Source organism: Mizuhopecten yessoensis, unplaced genomic scaffold (assembly GCF_002113885.1).
Source record: "Mizuhopecten yessoensis strain PY_sf001 unplaced genomic scaffold, ASM211388v2 scaffold2271, whole genome shotgun sequence".
In the NCBI taxonomy this organism is placed as follows: Eukaryota; Metazoa; Mollusca; class Bivalvia; order Pectinida; family Pectinidae; genus Mizuhopecten; species Mizuhopecten yessoensis.
Genome location: NW_018404463.1, coordinates 5,417 through 25,287, shown reverse-complemented (window position 1 = coordinate 25,287; position 19,871 = coordinate 5,417). Strand labels below are relative to the sequence as shown.

At 39.1% G+C, this 19,871-nt stretch overlaps 1 protein-coding gene across 1 annotated transcript in view; it reads left to right on the top strand.

Moving 5' to 3' along the window:
• LOC110445399 (voltage-dependent calcium channel gamma-5 subunit-like) overlaps positions 1-5,732 on the top strand; it is a 119,895-nt gene extending 114,163 nt beyond the window's left edge. The window contains exon 4 of the mRNA XM_021489992.1: positions 5,074-5,732. Within this exon, the coding sequence (XP_021345667.1) occupies positions 5,074-5,732 (659 nt within the window). The remainder of the gene's footprint in view (positions 1-5,073) is intronic.
• The last annotated feature ends 14,139 nt before the right edge of the window (positions 5,733-19,871 follow it).

Below are 19,871 nucleotides of genomic sequence, written 5' to 3'. Positions count from 1 at the left end.
ATTCTGGAGTGAAATGTAAACACATGCACCGTTCTAACGTACCGAGATTACACATTCTGGAGTGAAATGTAAACACATGCACCGTTCTAACGTACCGAGATTACACATTCTGGAGTGAAATGTAAACACATGCACCGTTCTAACGTACCGAGATTACACATTCTGGAGTGAAATGTAAACACATGCACCGTTCTAACGTACCGAGATTACACATTCTGGAGTGAAATGTAAACACATGCACCGTTCTAACGTACCGAGATTACACATTCTGGAGTGAAATGTAAACACATGCACCGTTCTAACGTACCGAGATTACACATTCTGGAGTGAAATGTAAACACATGCACCGTTCTAACGTACCGAGATTACACATTCTGGAGTGAAATGTAAACACATGCACCGTTCTAACGTACCGAGATTACACATTCTGGAGTGAAATGTAAACACATGCACCGTTCTAACGTACCGAGATTACACATTCTGGAGTGAAATGTAAACACATGCACCGTTCTGATGTATTGAGTTGACACATTCTGGAGTGAAATGTAAACACATGCACCGTTCTGATGTATTGAGTGGACATATTCTGGAGGGAAATGTAAACACATGCACCGTTCTACCGTACCGAGATTACACATTCTGGAGTGAAATGTACACACATGCACCGTTCCAACGTACCGAGATTACATTTCACTCCATAATGTGTAATCTCGGTTCGTTAGAACGGTGCATGTTTTTACATTTCCCTCCAGAAAATGTCCACTCAATACATCAGAACGTTGCATGTGTTTACATACATTAGAACGGTCCATGCGTTTACATCTCCATCCAGCATGTGTCATCTCAGTACGTTACAACGTTGCGCATGTTTAAATTTTCCTCCAGAATGTATCAACTCAATACATTAGAACGGTCCATGCGTTTACATTTGCATCCAGCATGTGTCATCTCAGTACGTTACAACGTTGCGCATGTTTAAATTTACCTCCAAAATGTATCAACTCAATACATTAGAACGGTACATGCGTTTACATTTGCATCCAGCATGTGTCAACTCAATACATTAGAACGGTACATGCGTTTACATTTGCATCCAGCATGTGTCATCTCAGTACGTTACAACGTTGCGCATGTTTCAATTTACCTCCAGAATGTATCAACTCAATACATTAGAACGGTCCATGCGTTTACATTTCAATCCAGCATGTGTCAACTTAATACACCAGAACGGTGCACGTATTTACATTTCCCTCCATAATATGTCCACTCAATACATCAGAACGGTGCGTGTTTACATTTCACTCCAGCATGTGTCAACTCAATACCTCAGAACGGTGCATGTCTTTACATTTCACTCCGAATGTGTAATCTCGGTTCGTTAGAACGGTGCATGTGTTAATGTGTAATCTCGGTTCGTTAGAACGGTGCATGTGTTCACATTTCACTCCAGAATGTTTAATCTCGGTACGGTAGAACGGAGCATGTGTTTAGATTTCACTCCAGAATATGTCAACTCAATACATTAGAACGGTGCACGTGTTTACATCTCTCTCCAGCATGTGTCAACTCAATACCTCAGAACGGTGCATGTGTGTACATTTCACTCCAGAAGGTGTAAACACATGCACAGTTCTAACGTACCGAGATTCCCCATTCTGGACTGAAATGTAAACACATGCACCCTGGAGTGAAATGTACACACATGCACCGTTCCAACGTACCGAGATTACATTTCACTCCATAATGTGTAATCTCGGTACTTTAGAACGGTGCATGTGTGTACATTTCACTCCAGAAGGTGTAAACACATGCACCGTTCTAATGTATTGAGTTGATACATTCTGGAGGTAAATTTAAACATGCGCAACGTTGTAACGTACTGAGTTGACACATGCTGGATGGAAATGTAAACGCATGGACCGTTCTAATGTATTGAATTGACACAAGCTGTAGGGAAATGTAAACATGTGCACCGTTCTGATGTATTGAGCTGTCACATGTTGGAGGGAAATGTAAATACGTGCACCGTTCTGGTGTATTAAGTTGACACATGCTGGAGGGAAAGGTAAACGCGTGCACCGTCTGATGTATTGAGTTGACACATGCTGGAGGGAAATGTAAAGCCATGAACCGTGCTGATGTATTGAGTTGACACATGCTGGAGAAAAATGTAAACACGTGGACCGTTTTATTGTATTGAATTGACACATGCTGGAGGGAAATGTAAACACGTGCACCGTTCTGATGTATTAAGTTGACACATTCTGGAGGTAAATGCAAACACGTGCACGGAACTAGTAGTGTAACATAGACTATAGGGGCATGTTGATTTGCATTGCATTACATGCTCATTCCTGTGACGTAATCTCCAAGTCTGTCCGTTCTGATTAGAAGTTGATTAATATGTTTGTACGTTGAACGGCGGTGATGTAATTGAAAGGCGGCCTTGTGTTAACTGAAGTAGTTGAATGGCGATGCTCTTTTTATTGAAGTAATTGAATGACGGTGTTGTGTTTACGGATTCTTCAATGCTACCACAATTTGCCCTAGTACCAATCCCTACCCCATGGTCTAGACACAATAGGAATTTGGGTTATAACTTTGAAATTGTCCAGAACTTCACCCGACATCATCAGACAAACACATCATGCTTCTAAAATTTGAACTTTTGTCCGTCCCCATTCAGGGGCAAGGCCAAAAATGGAAATTGTGTCATAGCATGAAAACACTGGATATTTTCAACCACCCTATAAGCATGTATTCACAAATTGGAGAGAAAAATATCATTGCCACCAGGACTGGCACTTCGCTGGCTAGTCTACATTCCAAGATACTTAGTCCATTGGCTATTCCGTGGAAACGGATGTGATTCTTATATAGAAATGAATACAAATATGCCATTAGGATTGGCCCTGGGTTATGTCCCTGCCCCTGGAGACTTAGTCCATGGATCATAACATGGCAACTGTTTAGATCCCCACCTCACAACCATATCAACAATTATTGGGCATGAACTGATAAACACAATCATGCTACCTGAATAAGCTCAGGGGTCTGTCCATGCCTTTAGCGACTTAGTCCCAGGGTCATGATATCCCTATAACAAAATAGTTTTGCTGGGCATTAAGAGATAAACATAATAACGCTATCAGGATTAGGTCTAGGATAAAGTCCCACCCTGGAGAATTACACTACAGGTCATAACATTAAAACAGTTGAAATCCCCTTCATATAACCCTAAACAAATACATGTATATACAGGTTTTTAAAAAAAGCAAATTTTCTATAAGCCTTTTTAGTCCATTTTTCCTAGGGGTCGAACTTTGTGTAAAAGAAGAATTTTGTTCCTTTTTGGAGTGAGCATAAAACAAACAGTTGAGATGACTTTCTGCTCCAGATGGTCCATAATCACGTTAGTAACAAGAGGTGATACTGGGCTCCCCATTGCTACCACAAACTTTTACTGGTAAACTGTGTCATTGAGTGAAAATTATGTGGTGTTGATTATAAACTCCAACAACTCAATGATGTTGTCAACAGTACAGCTTCCTGGTTTTTTTTCTCCTTTTAGTCTATCCTTATGATGTCAACCACAGACATTTACCTCGAATTGAATTCACGCCGTCCATTGACCAGAATCTGGGGGTAGTGCACACGCTCATAGACAGATGCATAAACTTGGAACTGAACAGGAAGACATGGAAGATTAAATGCGACATACCGACACCGTCAAGCAACTATTAGTTCATCCGAAAGACAGATTGCCGAAGAAAGACATGATATGAGTAGTTTACCAAATTCCATGCATCCCTACATATATTGGTGAAATTGGCCGGAAATTCGATTCACATCTTACGAACATCAGAAAGACGTTTAAGCCATTGAACAGCAATTCTACACAAGGAATACAAGGAAAACATCGGATTAACAAAACGATACATCAGCCATTACAGACCATGCTAGCAAAATTAACCCTAAACAAGACTAGAACAACCCAAAAGTGCTTGACCTGGAGGAAGTGCAATTGAAAATTGAGGGTAATCCAAGAATCCCGCTGGATTAGGAGAACTAGCCGTTTTCGAAAGCTCGGAAAAAAAGTTTCGAAACACTGGGTTCAAAACAATCTAAGCACATAAGATAATTTGTGTTTAAAGCATTTGAAAGACTACACCTCCTGACCAGTTGATCATATTTCAACCAAATTTACCCTAGGGTATCCTTAGGACCAGTGAATCATATATTGTAAACGAAAGGGTGTATCTCCTTTGGGTTCTGAGAGTCAAATTGAAATAGAGTCAAATTGAAATGGATATTTATAGTATTAGATATAAGAATATTTTACTACATGTATGATTTCTACAATAGCCAGTTTAGCGATACAGGCTTGTGGGCCTAATGTACATATTTGTTAGATTGCGGTTCTGTATTTACTTGAGTAGCTGTACCTTGTTGTTGAGTTAATAATAAATAATGTTTATGTCTCGATTTCTTAATTAATATATTTTTTTTCTCCGAAAATAGTAAAAGATTCTTTTCAGAGCGATGCTTGGTTTAGATTGGCTAATATATGTAGACAAAGTGTTGGCCAGGGCAGTTCATGTTGCGCTGAATCTTTTCCGTCTTCTAAGGGAAGTGGGTGAATTATATTCTCTGAAACGGTTTTTTACATCATGTTATCAGCGGACACACCTATAGTGTTCTACCACGAATTTTCAAGTGCCAGCAATCGTTATGTAGGGACGGAAATACGTGAACTCGATTTTGTCAAATCAGGTTTTGCTGAAAATAAATTAATGCGCATATCTTTGCGCAACCCTCCTAGTTACCTACTACATGATATCAAGAGGTCACTTAATTATTGAGTCTCGTACTTCGACTTTTAATGAGTACTGGGAGTACTATCAAAATTGTCAACTTACTATGTACATGTAGGTGTAGTATAATAATTTGTATGCTGATTTCCATGGTACGGATAACGCATTACTGAAATATTCTTGTTAATAAGTGATAGTTCCATTTCATATTCTTGTATATTATTGTTGAAATAAATTCCTATTTTTATCTTTGTTGCAGGGTTGTGTACGCTTGTTGGAATTATCCTTTACATAGGCAGCATTACAGAGGAGGTTGGAAATAAAGGAAAAGGTAACTCCATGGAGGAGCCCAAATTTAAATATTTTTACGGATCGTCCTTTATGATGGCTGTGTCGTCGTTCGCACTGACCGAGTTGTCGGGCGTGTTTTCTGTGTACCTGTATATAACGCGCTATAAACATTCACAACGAAAGAAACTGCAGCAAATGTTAAAGAGCGAACAAAATGATAGAGGAAATAGATGGCGCTATAGGAAATCTCCGTCTCAGTCACGAGACCGATCACAGTCCCGGGACCGCTCCGGCGATCCTTCTCTCAGTCGCTCTGAGAGTTATTACACCTATACACCAATATCGGAAACTACTTCTCATGAACTTTCTAATTATACATTTCCTAGAGAAGTTTCAGGCAATACCATATCAACGACTGTAGATACACATGCTCCACGTGACCATGCATCACGTGACCACGCACCACGTGATCATATACCACGCGATCACGTACCGCGTGACTATCTACCACGTGATCACCTACCACGGGACCATCTACCACGTGACCATTATCCACGTGACCACAACCAGCGTGACCATATACCTGTGCCAACAGACACGTATTTACGGAGAACAACCCCCGTATAACGTTTGAGGGGTAATATGTGGTATACCCCGTATTAAACGTCTGAGGGGTAATATGAGGTATACCTGGTATATATCGTCTGAGGGGTAATATGAGATATCACCCGTATATAACGTCTGAGGGGATAGCATATATGCTTAAAAGTGTTCTGCGGCAAAGAAGATGATGAAAGTTAAAATGTGAGAATGTATTAATTTATAATCCATTCATCAAATCATACATGTCTACGGCCTTACTGGATAAGTAGCGAGTGGTCCTAAATGTGTGTGATTGCATGAAAAGGTTGTATATGTGTTAGACAGTCAGCGGTGTTCAATCTTAGTATGCAATTCATGGACGGTATGGGTTGTACACACGTGCTGGAGGACATCCGAGATTTTGTGACTGTTTAGTATACGTAGAACTAGTTTTAATCCTTCTTTGCCAAGGAAGCGACAACGGATTAGGGTTGTGTATCCCAGATTTTTGACGTTAACGTAAGCAGTGATGACGTGGTTTACTGTGGTTTGTCTATAATGGCAAGGCCCTGCCCGAGAGCCCCTGGGAAATGTGCGGCGTGTGAAAACACTCAAACAGGGCTCGCGACGCAAGGAGATTAACGTTTAGAGTGTACTGGAACCACGAACCCGCGGCCGGTACTATGTCTGTGTTGCAAATTTGTTCTATGGTCGGCCCGGTACCCTAGACATGTTGCAATTGTGTTCTACTGTTCTAGGGACGGGTTTGTAACATGTTCCATATTTTGTTCTACGGACGTGCCGGTAGACACGATCCAAATTTGTTTTAAGGACGGGTTAGGAAACATGTTGCATGCTCTGTTCTTAGGAACTGTTCTAGTGATGGACCGGTAACAATCTGAAAATTTGTTCTTGGAACGGACAAGAAAAAAGCTGCAATTATTTGTTGGTGGGATGGGCCTCTAGATAGATATGGATTTGTTAACGGGACGAATAGAGAAGAGCACCCATATCTCTGTCCAAGGCAAAAATGAAGAATTATGAAACGTATTTATTTTGAATATAATATTGGTATTGTATATAGAATGCAGGTAATATTGAAGGACTTACACATACGACAAAGTGATTTTATTTTGTATAGCAATCAGGAGATCATGTTTAAATCATACAGCATTGAAGCTGAAAAGCTAAAACATGTTAATTAGTCAGCTATAGTAGTCATAGGTTTTAATCAATTGCAATTTCACATTAATTTCTTCAAATCATGATTTGCTACCCATCTTGAAATCATTCACTGTCATTTTCCATATTGAATAAACGTCTATACGGGCAAAGGGAGTGAATACAGTAGATACAGTTTAGGTAGTACGAAAATAGGAGCGAGTAAATCAGTTACTGTTCCACACTGTACGACATTGGGAGTGAGTATATTAGTACCTGTCCTACACTGTATTACATTGGGAATGAGTATATTAGTACCTGTCCTACATTGTACGACATTGGGAGTGAGTATATTAGTAACAGTCCTACTCTGTATTACATTGGGAGTGAGTATACTAGTACCTGTCCTACATTGTGCGACATTGGCAGTGAGTATATTAGTAACAGTCCTACACTGTACGACATTGGGAGTGAGTATATTAGTACCTGTCCTGCATTGTATGCCATTGGGAGTGAGTATATTAGTAACTGTCCTACACTGTATGATATTGGGAATGAGTATATATGTACCTGTCCTGCATTGTATGACATTGGGAGTGATTATATTAATACCTGTCCTACATTGTATGACATTGGGAGTGAGTATTTTAGTAACTGTCCTACATTGTTTGACATTGGGAATGAGAATATAAGTACCTGTCCTGCATTGTATGACATTGGGAGTGAGTACATTAGTACCTGTTCTACACTGTATGACATTGGGAATGAGAATATTAGTACCTGTTCTGCATTGTATGACATTGGGAGTGAGTATATTAGTACCTGTTCTACATTGTATGCCATTGGGAGTGAGTATATAAGTACCTGTCCTGTATTGTATGACATTGGGAGTGAGCATTTTAGTACCTGTCCTACATTGTATGGCATTGGGAGTGAGGTTATTGGTACCTGTCCTACATTATATGACATTAGGAATGAGTATATAAGTACCTGTCCTACATTGTATGCCATTGGGAGTGAGTATATAAGTACCTGTCCTGCATTGTATGACATTAGGAATGAGGATATTAGTACATGTCCTAAATTGTATGACATTGTGAGTGAGTATATTAGTACCTGTCCTACATTTATGACATTGGGAGTGAGTATATTAGTACCTGTCCTGCATTGTATGACATTAGGAATGAGTATATTAGTACATGTCCTAAATTGTATGACATTGTGAGTGAGTATATTAGTACCAGTTCTACATTGTATGACATTGGGAGTGAGTATATTAGTACCTGTCCTACATTGTATGACATTGAAAGTGAGTATATTAGTAACTGTCCTACAATGTATGACATTGGGAGTGAGTATATTGGTACCTGTCCTACATTGTATGACATTGGGAATGAGTATATTAGTACCTGTCCTATATGTATGACATTGGGAGTGAGTATATTAGTAACTGTTCTACATTGTATGACATTTGAAGTGAGTATATTAGCACCTGTCCCATATTGTATGACATTGGGAATGAGTATATTAGTACCTGTCCTACATTGTATGACATTGGGAATGATTATATTAGTACCTGTCCTATATGTATGACATTTGAAGTGAGTATATAAGCACCTGTCCCATATTGTATGACATTGGGAATGAGTATATTAGTACCTGTCCTACATTGTATGACATTGGGAATGATTATATTAGTACCTGTTCTACACTGAATGACATTGGGAATGAGTATATTAGTACCTGTCCTGCATTGTACGACGTTGGGAGTGAGTATATTAGTACCTGTCCTGCATTGTATGTCATTGGGAGTGAGTATATTAGTACCTGTCCTACCTTGTATGGCATTGGGAGTGAGGTTATTAGTACCTGTCCTACATTGTAGGACATTGGGAGTGAGTATGTTAGTAACTGTCCTGCATTGTATAACATTGGGAGTGAGTATTTTAGTAACTGCCCTACATTGTATGACATTAGGAATGAGTATATTAGTACCTGTCCTACATTGTATGCCATTGAGAGTGAGTATAAAAGTACCTGTCCTACATTGTATGACATTGGGAATGAGTATATTAGTACCTGTCCTACATTGTATGACATTTGGAGTGAGTATATTAGTAACTGTCCTACACTGTATGACATTGGGAATGTGTATATTATAACTGTCCTACATTGTATGTCATTGGGAGTGAGTATATTAGTAACTGTCCTACACTGTATGACATTGGGAATGAGAATATTAGTACCTGTCCTGCATTGTATGACATTGGGAGTGAGTATAGTCCTACATTGTATGTCATTGGGAGTGAGTATATTAGTACCTGTCCTACATTGTATGACATTGGGAATGAGTATATTAGTACCTGTCCTACATTGTATGACATTGGGAGTATATTAGTACATGTCCTGCATTGTATGACATTGGGAGTGAGTATTTTAGTAACTGTCCTACATTGTATGACATTATGAATGAGTATATTAGTACCTGTCCTACATTGTATGACATTGGGAGTGAGTATATTAGTACCTGTCCTACATTATATGACATTGGGAGTGAGTATATTAGTACCTGTCCTACATTGTCTTACATTGGGAGTGAGTATATTAGTACCTGTCCTACATAGTATGACATTGGGATTGAGTATATTAGTACCTGTCCTACATTGTCTTACATTGGGAGTGAGGATATTAGTACCTGTCCTACATAGTATGACATTGGGCGTGAGTATATTAGTACCTGTCCTACATTGAATGACATTGGGAGTGAGTATATTAGTACCCGTCCTACATTGAATGACATTGGGAGTGAGTATATTAGTACCCGTCCTACATTGAATCCTACATTGTATGACATTGGGAATGAGTATATTACCAGTTCTACATTGTATGACATTGGGAGTGAGTATTTTAGTAACTGTCCTACATTGTATGACATTATGAATGAGTATATTAGTACCTGTCCTCCATTGTATGACATTGGGAGTGAGTATATTAGGACCTGTCCTACATTGAATGACATTGGGAGTGAGTATATTATTACCTGTTCTACATTATATGACATTGGGAGTGAGTATATTTGTACCTGTTCTACATTATATGACATTGGGAGTGAGTATATTAATACCTGTCCTACATTGTATGACATTGGGAGGGAGTATATTAGTACCTGTCCTACATTGTATGACATTATGAATGAGTATATTAGTACCTGTCCTACATTATATGACATTGGGAGTGAGTATATTAGTACCTGTTCTACATTATATGACATTGGGAGTGAGTATATTAGTACCTGTCCTACATTGTATGACATTGGGAGTGAGTATATTAGTACCCGTCCTACATTGAATGACATTGGGAGTGAGTATATTAGTACCTGTCCTTCATTGTATGAAATTGGGAATGAGTATATTAGTACCTGTCCTACTCTGATTGACATTGGGAATGAGTATATTAGTACCTGTCCTGCATTGTACGACGTTGGGAGTGAGTATATTAGTACCTGTCCTGTATTGTATGACATTGGGAGTGAGTATATTAGTACCTGTCCTACATTGTATGCCATTGGGAGTGAGTGTATTAGTACCTGTTCTACACTGTATGACATTGGGAATGAGAATATTAGTGACTGTCCTGCTTTGTATGACATTGGGAGTGAGTATTTTAGTAACTGTCCTACATTGTATGACATTTGGAGTGCGGGAGTGAGTATATTAGTAACTGTCCTATATTGTATGACTGAGTATATAAGTACCTTTCCTGCATTATATGACATCGGGAGTGAGTATATGAGTACCTGTCCTACCTTGTATGGCATTGGGAATGAGTATATTAGTACCTGTTCTACATTGCATGACATTGGGAGTGAGTATATTAGTACCTTTCCTACATTGTTTGACATTGGGAGTGAGTATATTAGTACCTTTCCTACATTGTATGCCATTGAGAGTAAATATATTAGTACCTTGTACTACATTGTTTGCCATTTGGAGTTAGTATATAAGTACCTGTCCTACATTGTATGACATCGGGAGTGAGTATATTAGTAACTGTCCTATATTGTATGACATTAGTACCTGTTCTACATTGTATGCCATTGGGAGTGAGTGTATTAGTACCTGTTCTACACTGTATGACATTGGGAATGAGAATATTAGTAACTGTCCTGCATTGTATGACATTGAGAGGGAGTATTTTAGTAACTGCCCTACATTGTATGACATTAGGAATGAGTAGATTAGTACCTGTCCTACATTGTATGACTATGACATTGGGAGTGAGTATATCAGTACCTGTCCTGCATTGTATGACGTTGGGAGTGAGTATATTAGTACCTTTCCTACATTGTTTGACATTGGGAGTGAGTATATTAGTTCCTTTCCTACATTGTTTGACATTGGGAGTGAGTATATTAGTTCCTTTCCTACATTGTTTGACATTGGGAGTGAGTATATGCATTGTATGACATTGGGAGTGAGTATATAAGTTTCTGTCCTATACTGTACGACGTTGGGAGTGAGTATATAAGTAACTGTCCTACATGTATGACATTGGGAGTGAGTATGTTAGTAACTGTCCCCCACTGTACGACGTTCTACATTGTATGACATTTGGAGTTAGTATATAAGTACCTGTCCTACTTTGTATGACATTGGGAATGAGTATTTTAGTAACTGCCCTACATTGTATGACATTAGGAATGAGTAGATTAGTACCTGTCCTACATTGTATGCCCTCGGGAGTGAGTATATAAGTACCTGTTCTACATTGTATGCCATTGGTAATGAGTATATTAGTACCTGTCCTGGATTATATGACATTTGGAGTGAGTATATTAGTACAGTATATTAGTACCTGTCCTACACTGAATGACATTGGGAATGAGTAAATTAGTACCTGTCCTGCATTGTATGACGTTGGGAGTGAGTATTTTAGTAACTGCCCTACATTGTATGACATTAGGAATGAGTATATTAGTACCTGTTCTACATTGCATGACATTGGGAGTGAGTATATTAGTTCCTTTCCTACATTGTTTGACATTGGGAGTGAGTATATTATTACCTGTCCTTCATTGTATGAAATTGGGAATGAGTATATTAGTACCTGCCCTACATTGTATGACATTGGGAGGGAGTATATTAGTACCTGTCCTACGTCCTACACTGTATGACATTGGGAGTGAGTATTTTAGTACCTGCCCTAAATTGTATGACATTAGGAATGAGTAGATTAGTACCTGTCCTACATTGTATGACATCGGGAGTGAGTATATTAGTAACTGTCCTATATTAGTACCTGTTCTACATTGTATGACATTGGGAATGAGTATATTAGTTCATGTCCTAAATTGTATGACATTGGGAGTGAGTATTTTAGTACCTGCCCTAAATTGTATGACATTAGGAATGAGTATATTAGTGCCTGTCCTGCATTACACGACGTTGGGAGTGAGTATATTAGTACCTCTCCTGTATTGTATGACATTGGGAGAGAGTATATTAGTACCTGTCCTACGTCCTACACTGTATGACATTGGGAGTGTGTGTTTAATTCTGTGTCCTATACTGTACGACGTTGGGAGTGAGTATCTAAGTAACTGTCCCCCACTGTTAGACGTTGGGAGTAAGTATATAAGTAACTGTCCCCCACTGTACGACTACATTGTATGACATTTGGAGTGAGTATATTAGTAACCGTCCTGACATTGGGAATGAGTATATTAGTACCTTTCCTACATTGTTTGACATTGGGAGTGAGTATATTAGTCCCTGTCCTACATAGTATGACATTGGGAGTGAGTATATAAGTAACTGTTCCCCTCTGTACGACATTAGGAGTGAGTATATAAGTAACTGTTCCCCACTGTAGGAGTGAGGTTATTAGTACCTGTCCTACATTGTATGACATTTGGAGTTAGTATATAAGTACCTGTCCTACATTGTATGACTATGACATTGGGAGTGAGTATATTGGTACCTGTCCTACATTGTATGCCCTTGGGAGTGAGTACATAAGTACCTGTTCTACATTGTATGACATTGGGAATGAGTATTTTAGTAACTGCCCTACCTTGTATGACATTAGGAATGAGTATATTGGTACCTGTCCTACATTGTATGACATCGGGAGTGAGTATATTAGTAACTGTCCTATATTAGTACCTGTTCTACATTGCATGACATTGGGAGTGAGTATATTAGTCCCTGTCCTACATTGTATGACATTATGAATGAGTATATTAGTACCTGTCATACATTGTATGCCCTTGGGAGTGATTATATAAGTACCTGTTCTACATTGTATGACATTGGGAATGAGAATATTAGTAACTGTCCTGCATTGTATGACATTGAGAGGGAGTATTTTAGTAACTGCCCTACCTTGTATGACATTAGGAATGAGTATATTAGTGCCTGTCCTGCATTACACGACGTTGGGAGTGAGTATATTAGTACCTGTTCTAAATTGTATGACATTGGGAGTGAGTATATTGGTACCTGTCCTACATTGTATGACTATGACATTGGGAGTGAGTATATTGGTACCTGTCCTACATTGTATGCCCTCGGGAGTGAGTATATAAGTACCTGTTCTACATTGTATGACATTGGGAATGAGAATATTAGTAACTGTCCTGCATTGTATGACATTGAGAGGGAGTATTTTAGTAACTGCCCTACCTTGTATGACATTAGGAATGAGTATATTAGTACCTGTCCTACATTGTATGCCCTTGGGAGTGAGTATATAAGTACCTGTTCTACATTGTATGCCGTTGGGAATGAGTATATTAGTACCTGTCCTACATTGTATGACATTGGGAGCGAGTATATTAGTCCCTGTCCTGCATTGTATGACGTTGGGAGTGAGTATTTTAGTAACTGTCCTACATTGTATGACATTGGGAGTGAGTATATTAGTACCTGTCCTACATTGTATGACATCGGGAGTGAGTATATTAGTAACTGTCCTACACTGTATGACATTGGGAATGGGAATATTAGTACCTGTCATGCATTGTATGAGTTTGGGAGTGAGTATATTAGTACCTGTTCTACATTGTATGCCATTGGGAATGAGTATATTAGTACCTGTCCTACATTGTATGACATTGGGAGTGAGTATATTAGTACCTGTCCTACATTGTATGACATTGGGAGCGAGTATATTAGTACCTGTCCTGCATTGTATGACGTTGGGAGTGAGTATTTTAGTAACTGTCCTACATTGTATGACATTGGGAGTGAGTATGTTAGTAACTGTCCTGGATTGTATGACATTTGAAGTGAGTATATTAGTAACTGTCCTACATTGTATGACATAAGAAATGAGTATATTAGTACCTGTCCTACATTGTATAGCATTGAAAGTGAGTATATTAGTACCTCTTCTACATTGTATGACATTGGGAGTGAGTATATTAGTATCTGTCCTGCATTGTATTACATTGGGAGTGAGTATTTTCGTAACTGTCCTACATTGTATGACATTACGAATGAGTATATTAGTATCTGTCCTAAATTGTATGACATTGGGAGTGAGTATATTAGTACCTGTCCTGGATTATATGACATTTGGAGTGAGTATATTAGTACCTGTCCTACATTGTATGACATTGGGAGTGAGTATATTATTACCTGTCCTACATGTATGACATTGGGAGTGAGTATATTAGTACCTGTCCTACATTGTATGACATTGGGAATGAGTATATTAGTACCTGTCCTACATTGCATGACATTGGGAATGAGTATATAAGTACCTGTTCTGCATTGTATGCCATTGGTAATGAGTATATTAGTACATGTCCTGCATTGTATGACATTCGGAGTGAGTATATTAGTACCTGTCCTGCATTGTATGACATTGGGAGTGAGTATATAAGTACCTGTCCTACATTGTATGACATTGGGAGTGAGTATATTAGTACCTGTCCTACATTGTATGACATTGGGAATGAGTATATTAGTACCTGTCCTACATTGTATGACATTGGGAATGAGTATATAAGTACCTGTTCTACATTGTATGCCATTGGTAATGAGTATATTAGTACCTGTCCTACATTGTATGACATTGGGAGTGAGTATATTAATACATGTCCTACATTGTATGACATTGGGAGTGAGTATATTAGTACTGTCCTATATTGTATGATATTGGGAGTGAGTATATTAGTAACTGTCCTATATTGTATGACATTATGAATGAGTATATTAGTACCTGTCCTTCATTGTATGACATTGGGAGTGAGTATATAAGTACCTGTCCTACATTGTATGACATTGGAAGTGAGTATATTAGTACCTGTCCTACATTGTTTGACATTGGGAGTGAGTATATTAGTAACTGTCCTATATTGTATGATATTGGGAGTGAGTATATTAGTAACTGTCCTATATTGTATGACATTATGAATGAGTATATTAGTACCTGTCCTACATTGTATGACATTGGGAATGAGTATATTAGTACCTGTCCTACACTGTATGACATTGGGAGTGAGTATATTAGTACCTGTCCTACACTGTACGACATTAAAAGCGAGTATGTTAGTAACTGACCTACACTGTACGATATTGGGAGTGAGTTTATAGGAAACTTTCCTGCATTTAACGATATTGGGAGTGAGTATATAAGTAACTGTCCTACATTTAACGACAATGTGAGTGAGTATATAAGTAACTGTCCCCCACTGTACGACATTGTGAGTGAGTATATTACAAGTAGTAACTGTCCTACACTGTATGACATTGGGAGTGAGTATATAAGTTTCTGTCCTATACTGTACGACGTTGGGAGTGAGTATGTAAGTAACTATCCCCCACTGTACGGCTTTAGTAGTGAATGTACATGTTTAAGTAACTGTCCCCCACTGTACGACGTTGGGAGTGAATGTACTTGTATAAGTAACTGTCCCCCACTGTACGATGCTGGGAGTGAGTATATAAGTGACTGTCCCCCACTGTACGGCTTTAGTAGTGAATGTACATGTTTAAGTAACTGTCCCCCACTGTACGGCGTTGGGAGTGAGTATATAAGTAACTGTCCACCACTGTACGGCTTTAGTAGTGAATGTACATGTTTATGTAACTGTCCCCCACTGTACGTCGGGAGTGAGTATATAAGTAACTGTCCACCACTGTACGGCTTTAGTGGTGAATGTACATGTTTAAGTAATTGTCCCCCACTGTACGGCTTTAGGAGTGAATGTACATGTAAAAGTATTGTCCCCAACTGTACGATATTGGGAGTGAGAATATAAGTATTATTCCCCACTGTACGACGGTGGGAGTAAGTATATAAGTAACTGTCCCCCACTGTACGACGTTGGGAGTAAGTATATAAGTAACTGTCCACCACTGTACGGCTTTAGTTGTGAATGTACATGTTTAAGTAACTGTCCCCCACTGTACGACATTGGGAGTGAGTATATAAGTAACTGTCCCCCTTTGTAAGAAGTTAGGTGTGAATGTACATGTATAAGTATTGTCCCCAACTGTACGATATTGGGAGTAAGTATATAAGTAACTATTCCCCACTGTACGACGTTGGGATTAAGTATATAAGTAACTGGCCCCCATTTTACGACGTTAGTAGTGAGTATTTAAGTAACCGTCTCCCACTGTATGACGTTATGAGTGAGTGTAGATGTAACTGTCATACACTGTACGATATTGGAAGTGAGTATATAAGTAACTGTCCCCCACTGTACGATATTGGGAGTGAGTATATAAGTAACTGTTCCCCACTGTTCGATATTGGAAGTGAGTTTATGAGTAACTGTTCCCCACTGTACGATATTGGAAGTGAGTATATAAGTAACTGTCCCCCACTGTACGACATTAGGAGTGAGTTTATAAGTAACTGCCCTACATTGTACGACGAGAACATTCGTACTGAAGAAAAGTTTTCAACAAAGTGCAAAGACTGGAAACGGTTACAAGAATGGGCGCCAAAAACAAGATTAACTAGCACCTGCATGACATTAACCACTCACCAACAACACACAGTCCGGCGGAGGGGACTATAAACGGTGTCCCGTGTAGGAAGGTCCAACCTGCACGTAAAAAATCCCTCTGTGTATTGTCGAAAGAGTAGGCGCGTTAACGACGGCACAGAGTATAGGGATAGATTAGATTACATTTGTTTTCGACGATTCGAAGGGCTTCCAAAATATAGGAACAAAACAAAACACAAAATAGAGTAGGATTTAGTAAAGGACAGCCTGGATACGGTACGCCCTCCTCCTAGACCAACGCCATGATATGATAAGATTGGTGATCTCCCCATCCCTTTTTTATATAATAAAAATTCCAAAGAACTAAGGGTAAAAATCCGCACACATCATAGGGACCCCTCGGATAATCTCAAACTCCGGCCAAGCCTGACAAGGAAACAAAATACTGTACCTAACGGAAGCAGAGACGTTTCTCTACTGTCGGGCACAACCGGCAGTAAGAGACCCGAGGTACATAACAAAAATAATATATATAACTCCCTATAAGAACAGGAATATATGCAATAAATACACTTTAAAAGTAAACAAATAATTTTATTTTTTATGTACATATATACATTAATTTAAGCCACATTGGCCAATTTCGAACCCCCTCAACGACACAAATACATTAGTAAGAATCCACAACTAAAACTACATCATCCGGCGCGACAAACCATTTTGGACCAAGGAGTCGTCTCCAAATTATATAATAAGATAAGGAAAGGATAGAATAGACGACTCCAAACCAAGGCAACTTCCCTCACGCCGACAGAACACTGACTTCCGTCAGTGGGATGAAACCCGTAAGGGCGGATTCATTTAAGCGCGAAACCCGTCATCCATCCATCCATCCATCCATTGTACGACGTTGGGAGTGAGTATATAAGTAACTGTCATACACTGTACGATATTGGGAGTAAGAATGTAAGTAACTGTTCCCCTCTGTACGACATTAGGAGTGAGTATATAAACCTGTTCTACATTGTATGCCATTGGGAATGAGTATATTAGTACCTGTCCTGCATTGTATGACATGGGGAGTGAGCATTTTAGTAACTGCCCTACATTGTATGACATTAGGAATGAGTATATTAGTACCTGTCCTGCATTGTATGACATTGGGAGTGAGTATTTTAGTAACTGCCCTACATTGTATGACATTAGGAATGAGTATATTAGTACCTGTCCTACATTGTATGACATTAGGAATGAGTATATTAGGACCTGTCCTACATTGTATGACATTAGGAATGAGTATATTAGTACCTGTCCTGCATTGTATGACATGGGGAGTGAGCATTTTAGTAACTGCCCTACATTGTACGACATTAGGAGTGAATATATAAGTAACTGTTCCCCATTGGAGTGAGTATATAAGTGTCCTGCATTGTATGACATGGGGAGTGAGCATTTTAGTAACTGCCCTACATTGTACGACGTTAGAAGTGAGTATGTAAGTAACTGTCCCCCAATGTACGACATTAGGAGTGAATATATAAGTAACTGTCATACACTGTACGATAATTGGGAGTAAGAATGTAAGTAACTGTTCCCAACTGCACGACGTTAAGAGGGAATATATATAAGTAATTGTTCATTGTATGACATAAGAAATGAGTATATTAGTACCTGTCCTACATTGTATGACATTAGGAATGAGTATATTAGTACCTGTCCTACATTGTATGACATTAGGAATGAGTATATTAGTACCTGTCCTACATTGTATGACATTAGGAATGAGTATATTAGTACCTGTCCTACATTGTATGACATTAGGAATGAGTATATTAGGACCTGTCCTACATTGTATGACATTAGGAATGAGTATATTAGTACCTGTCCTGCATTGTATGACATGGGGAGTGAGCATTTTAGTAACTGCCCTACATTGTATGACATTAGGAATGAGTATATTAGGACCTGTCCTACATTGTATGACATTAGGAATGAGTATATTAGGACCTGTCCTACATTGTATGACATTAGGAATGAGTATATTAGGACCTGTCCTACATTGTATGACATTAGGAATGAGTATATTAGTACCTGTCCTGCATTGTATGACATGGGGAGTGAGCATTTTAGTAACTGCCCTACATTGTACGACATTGGGAGTGAGTATATAAGGCCCTACATTGTACGACATTGGGAGTGAGTATTTTAGTAACTGCCCTACATTGTACGACGTTAGAAGTGAGTATGTAAGAAATTATCCCACACTGTATGACATCGGTAGTGAGTATGTTAGTAACTGTCCCCCACTGTACGTCGGGAGTGAGTATATAAGGCCCTACATTGTACGACATTGGGAGTGAGTATTTTAGTAACTGCCCTACATTGTACGACGTTAGAAGTGAGTATGTAAGAAATTATCCCACACTGTATGACATCGGTAGTGAGTATGTTAGTAACTGTCCCCCACTATACGACGTTGGGAGTGAGTATATAAGTAACTGCTCCCCACTGTACGACATTAGGAGTGAGTATTTAAGTAACTGTTCCCCATTGGAGTGAGTATATAAGTAACTGACCCCCACTGTACGACGTTGGGAGTAAGTTTATAAGCAACTCTCCCCCACTGTACGACATTGGTAGTGATTATGTAAGTAACTGTCCCCCACTGTACGACGTTGGGAGTGAGTATATAAGTAACTATCCCCCACTGTACGACGTTGGGAGTAAGTATATAAGCAACTCTCCCCCACTGTACGACATTGGTAGTGAGTATATAAGTAACTGTCCCCCACTGTACGACATTGGGAGTGAGTATATAAGTAACTGTCCCCCACTATACGACGTTGGGAGTGAGTATATAAGTAACTGACCCCACTGTACGACGTTGGGAGTCAGTTAATAAGCAACTGTCCCCCACTGTACGACATTGGTAGTGAGTATGTAAGTAACTGTCCCCCACTGTACGACGTTGGGAGTGAGTATATAAGTAACTATCCCCCACTGTACGACGTTGGGAGTAAGTATATCAGTAACTGTCCCCCACTGTACGACGGTGGGAT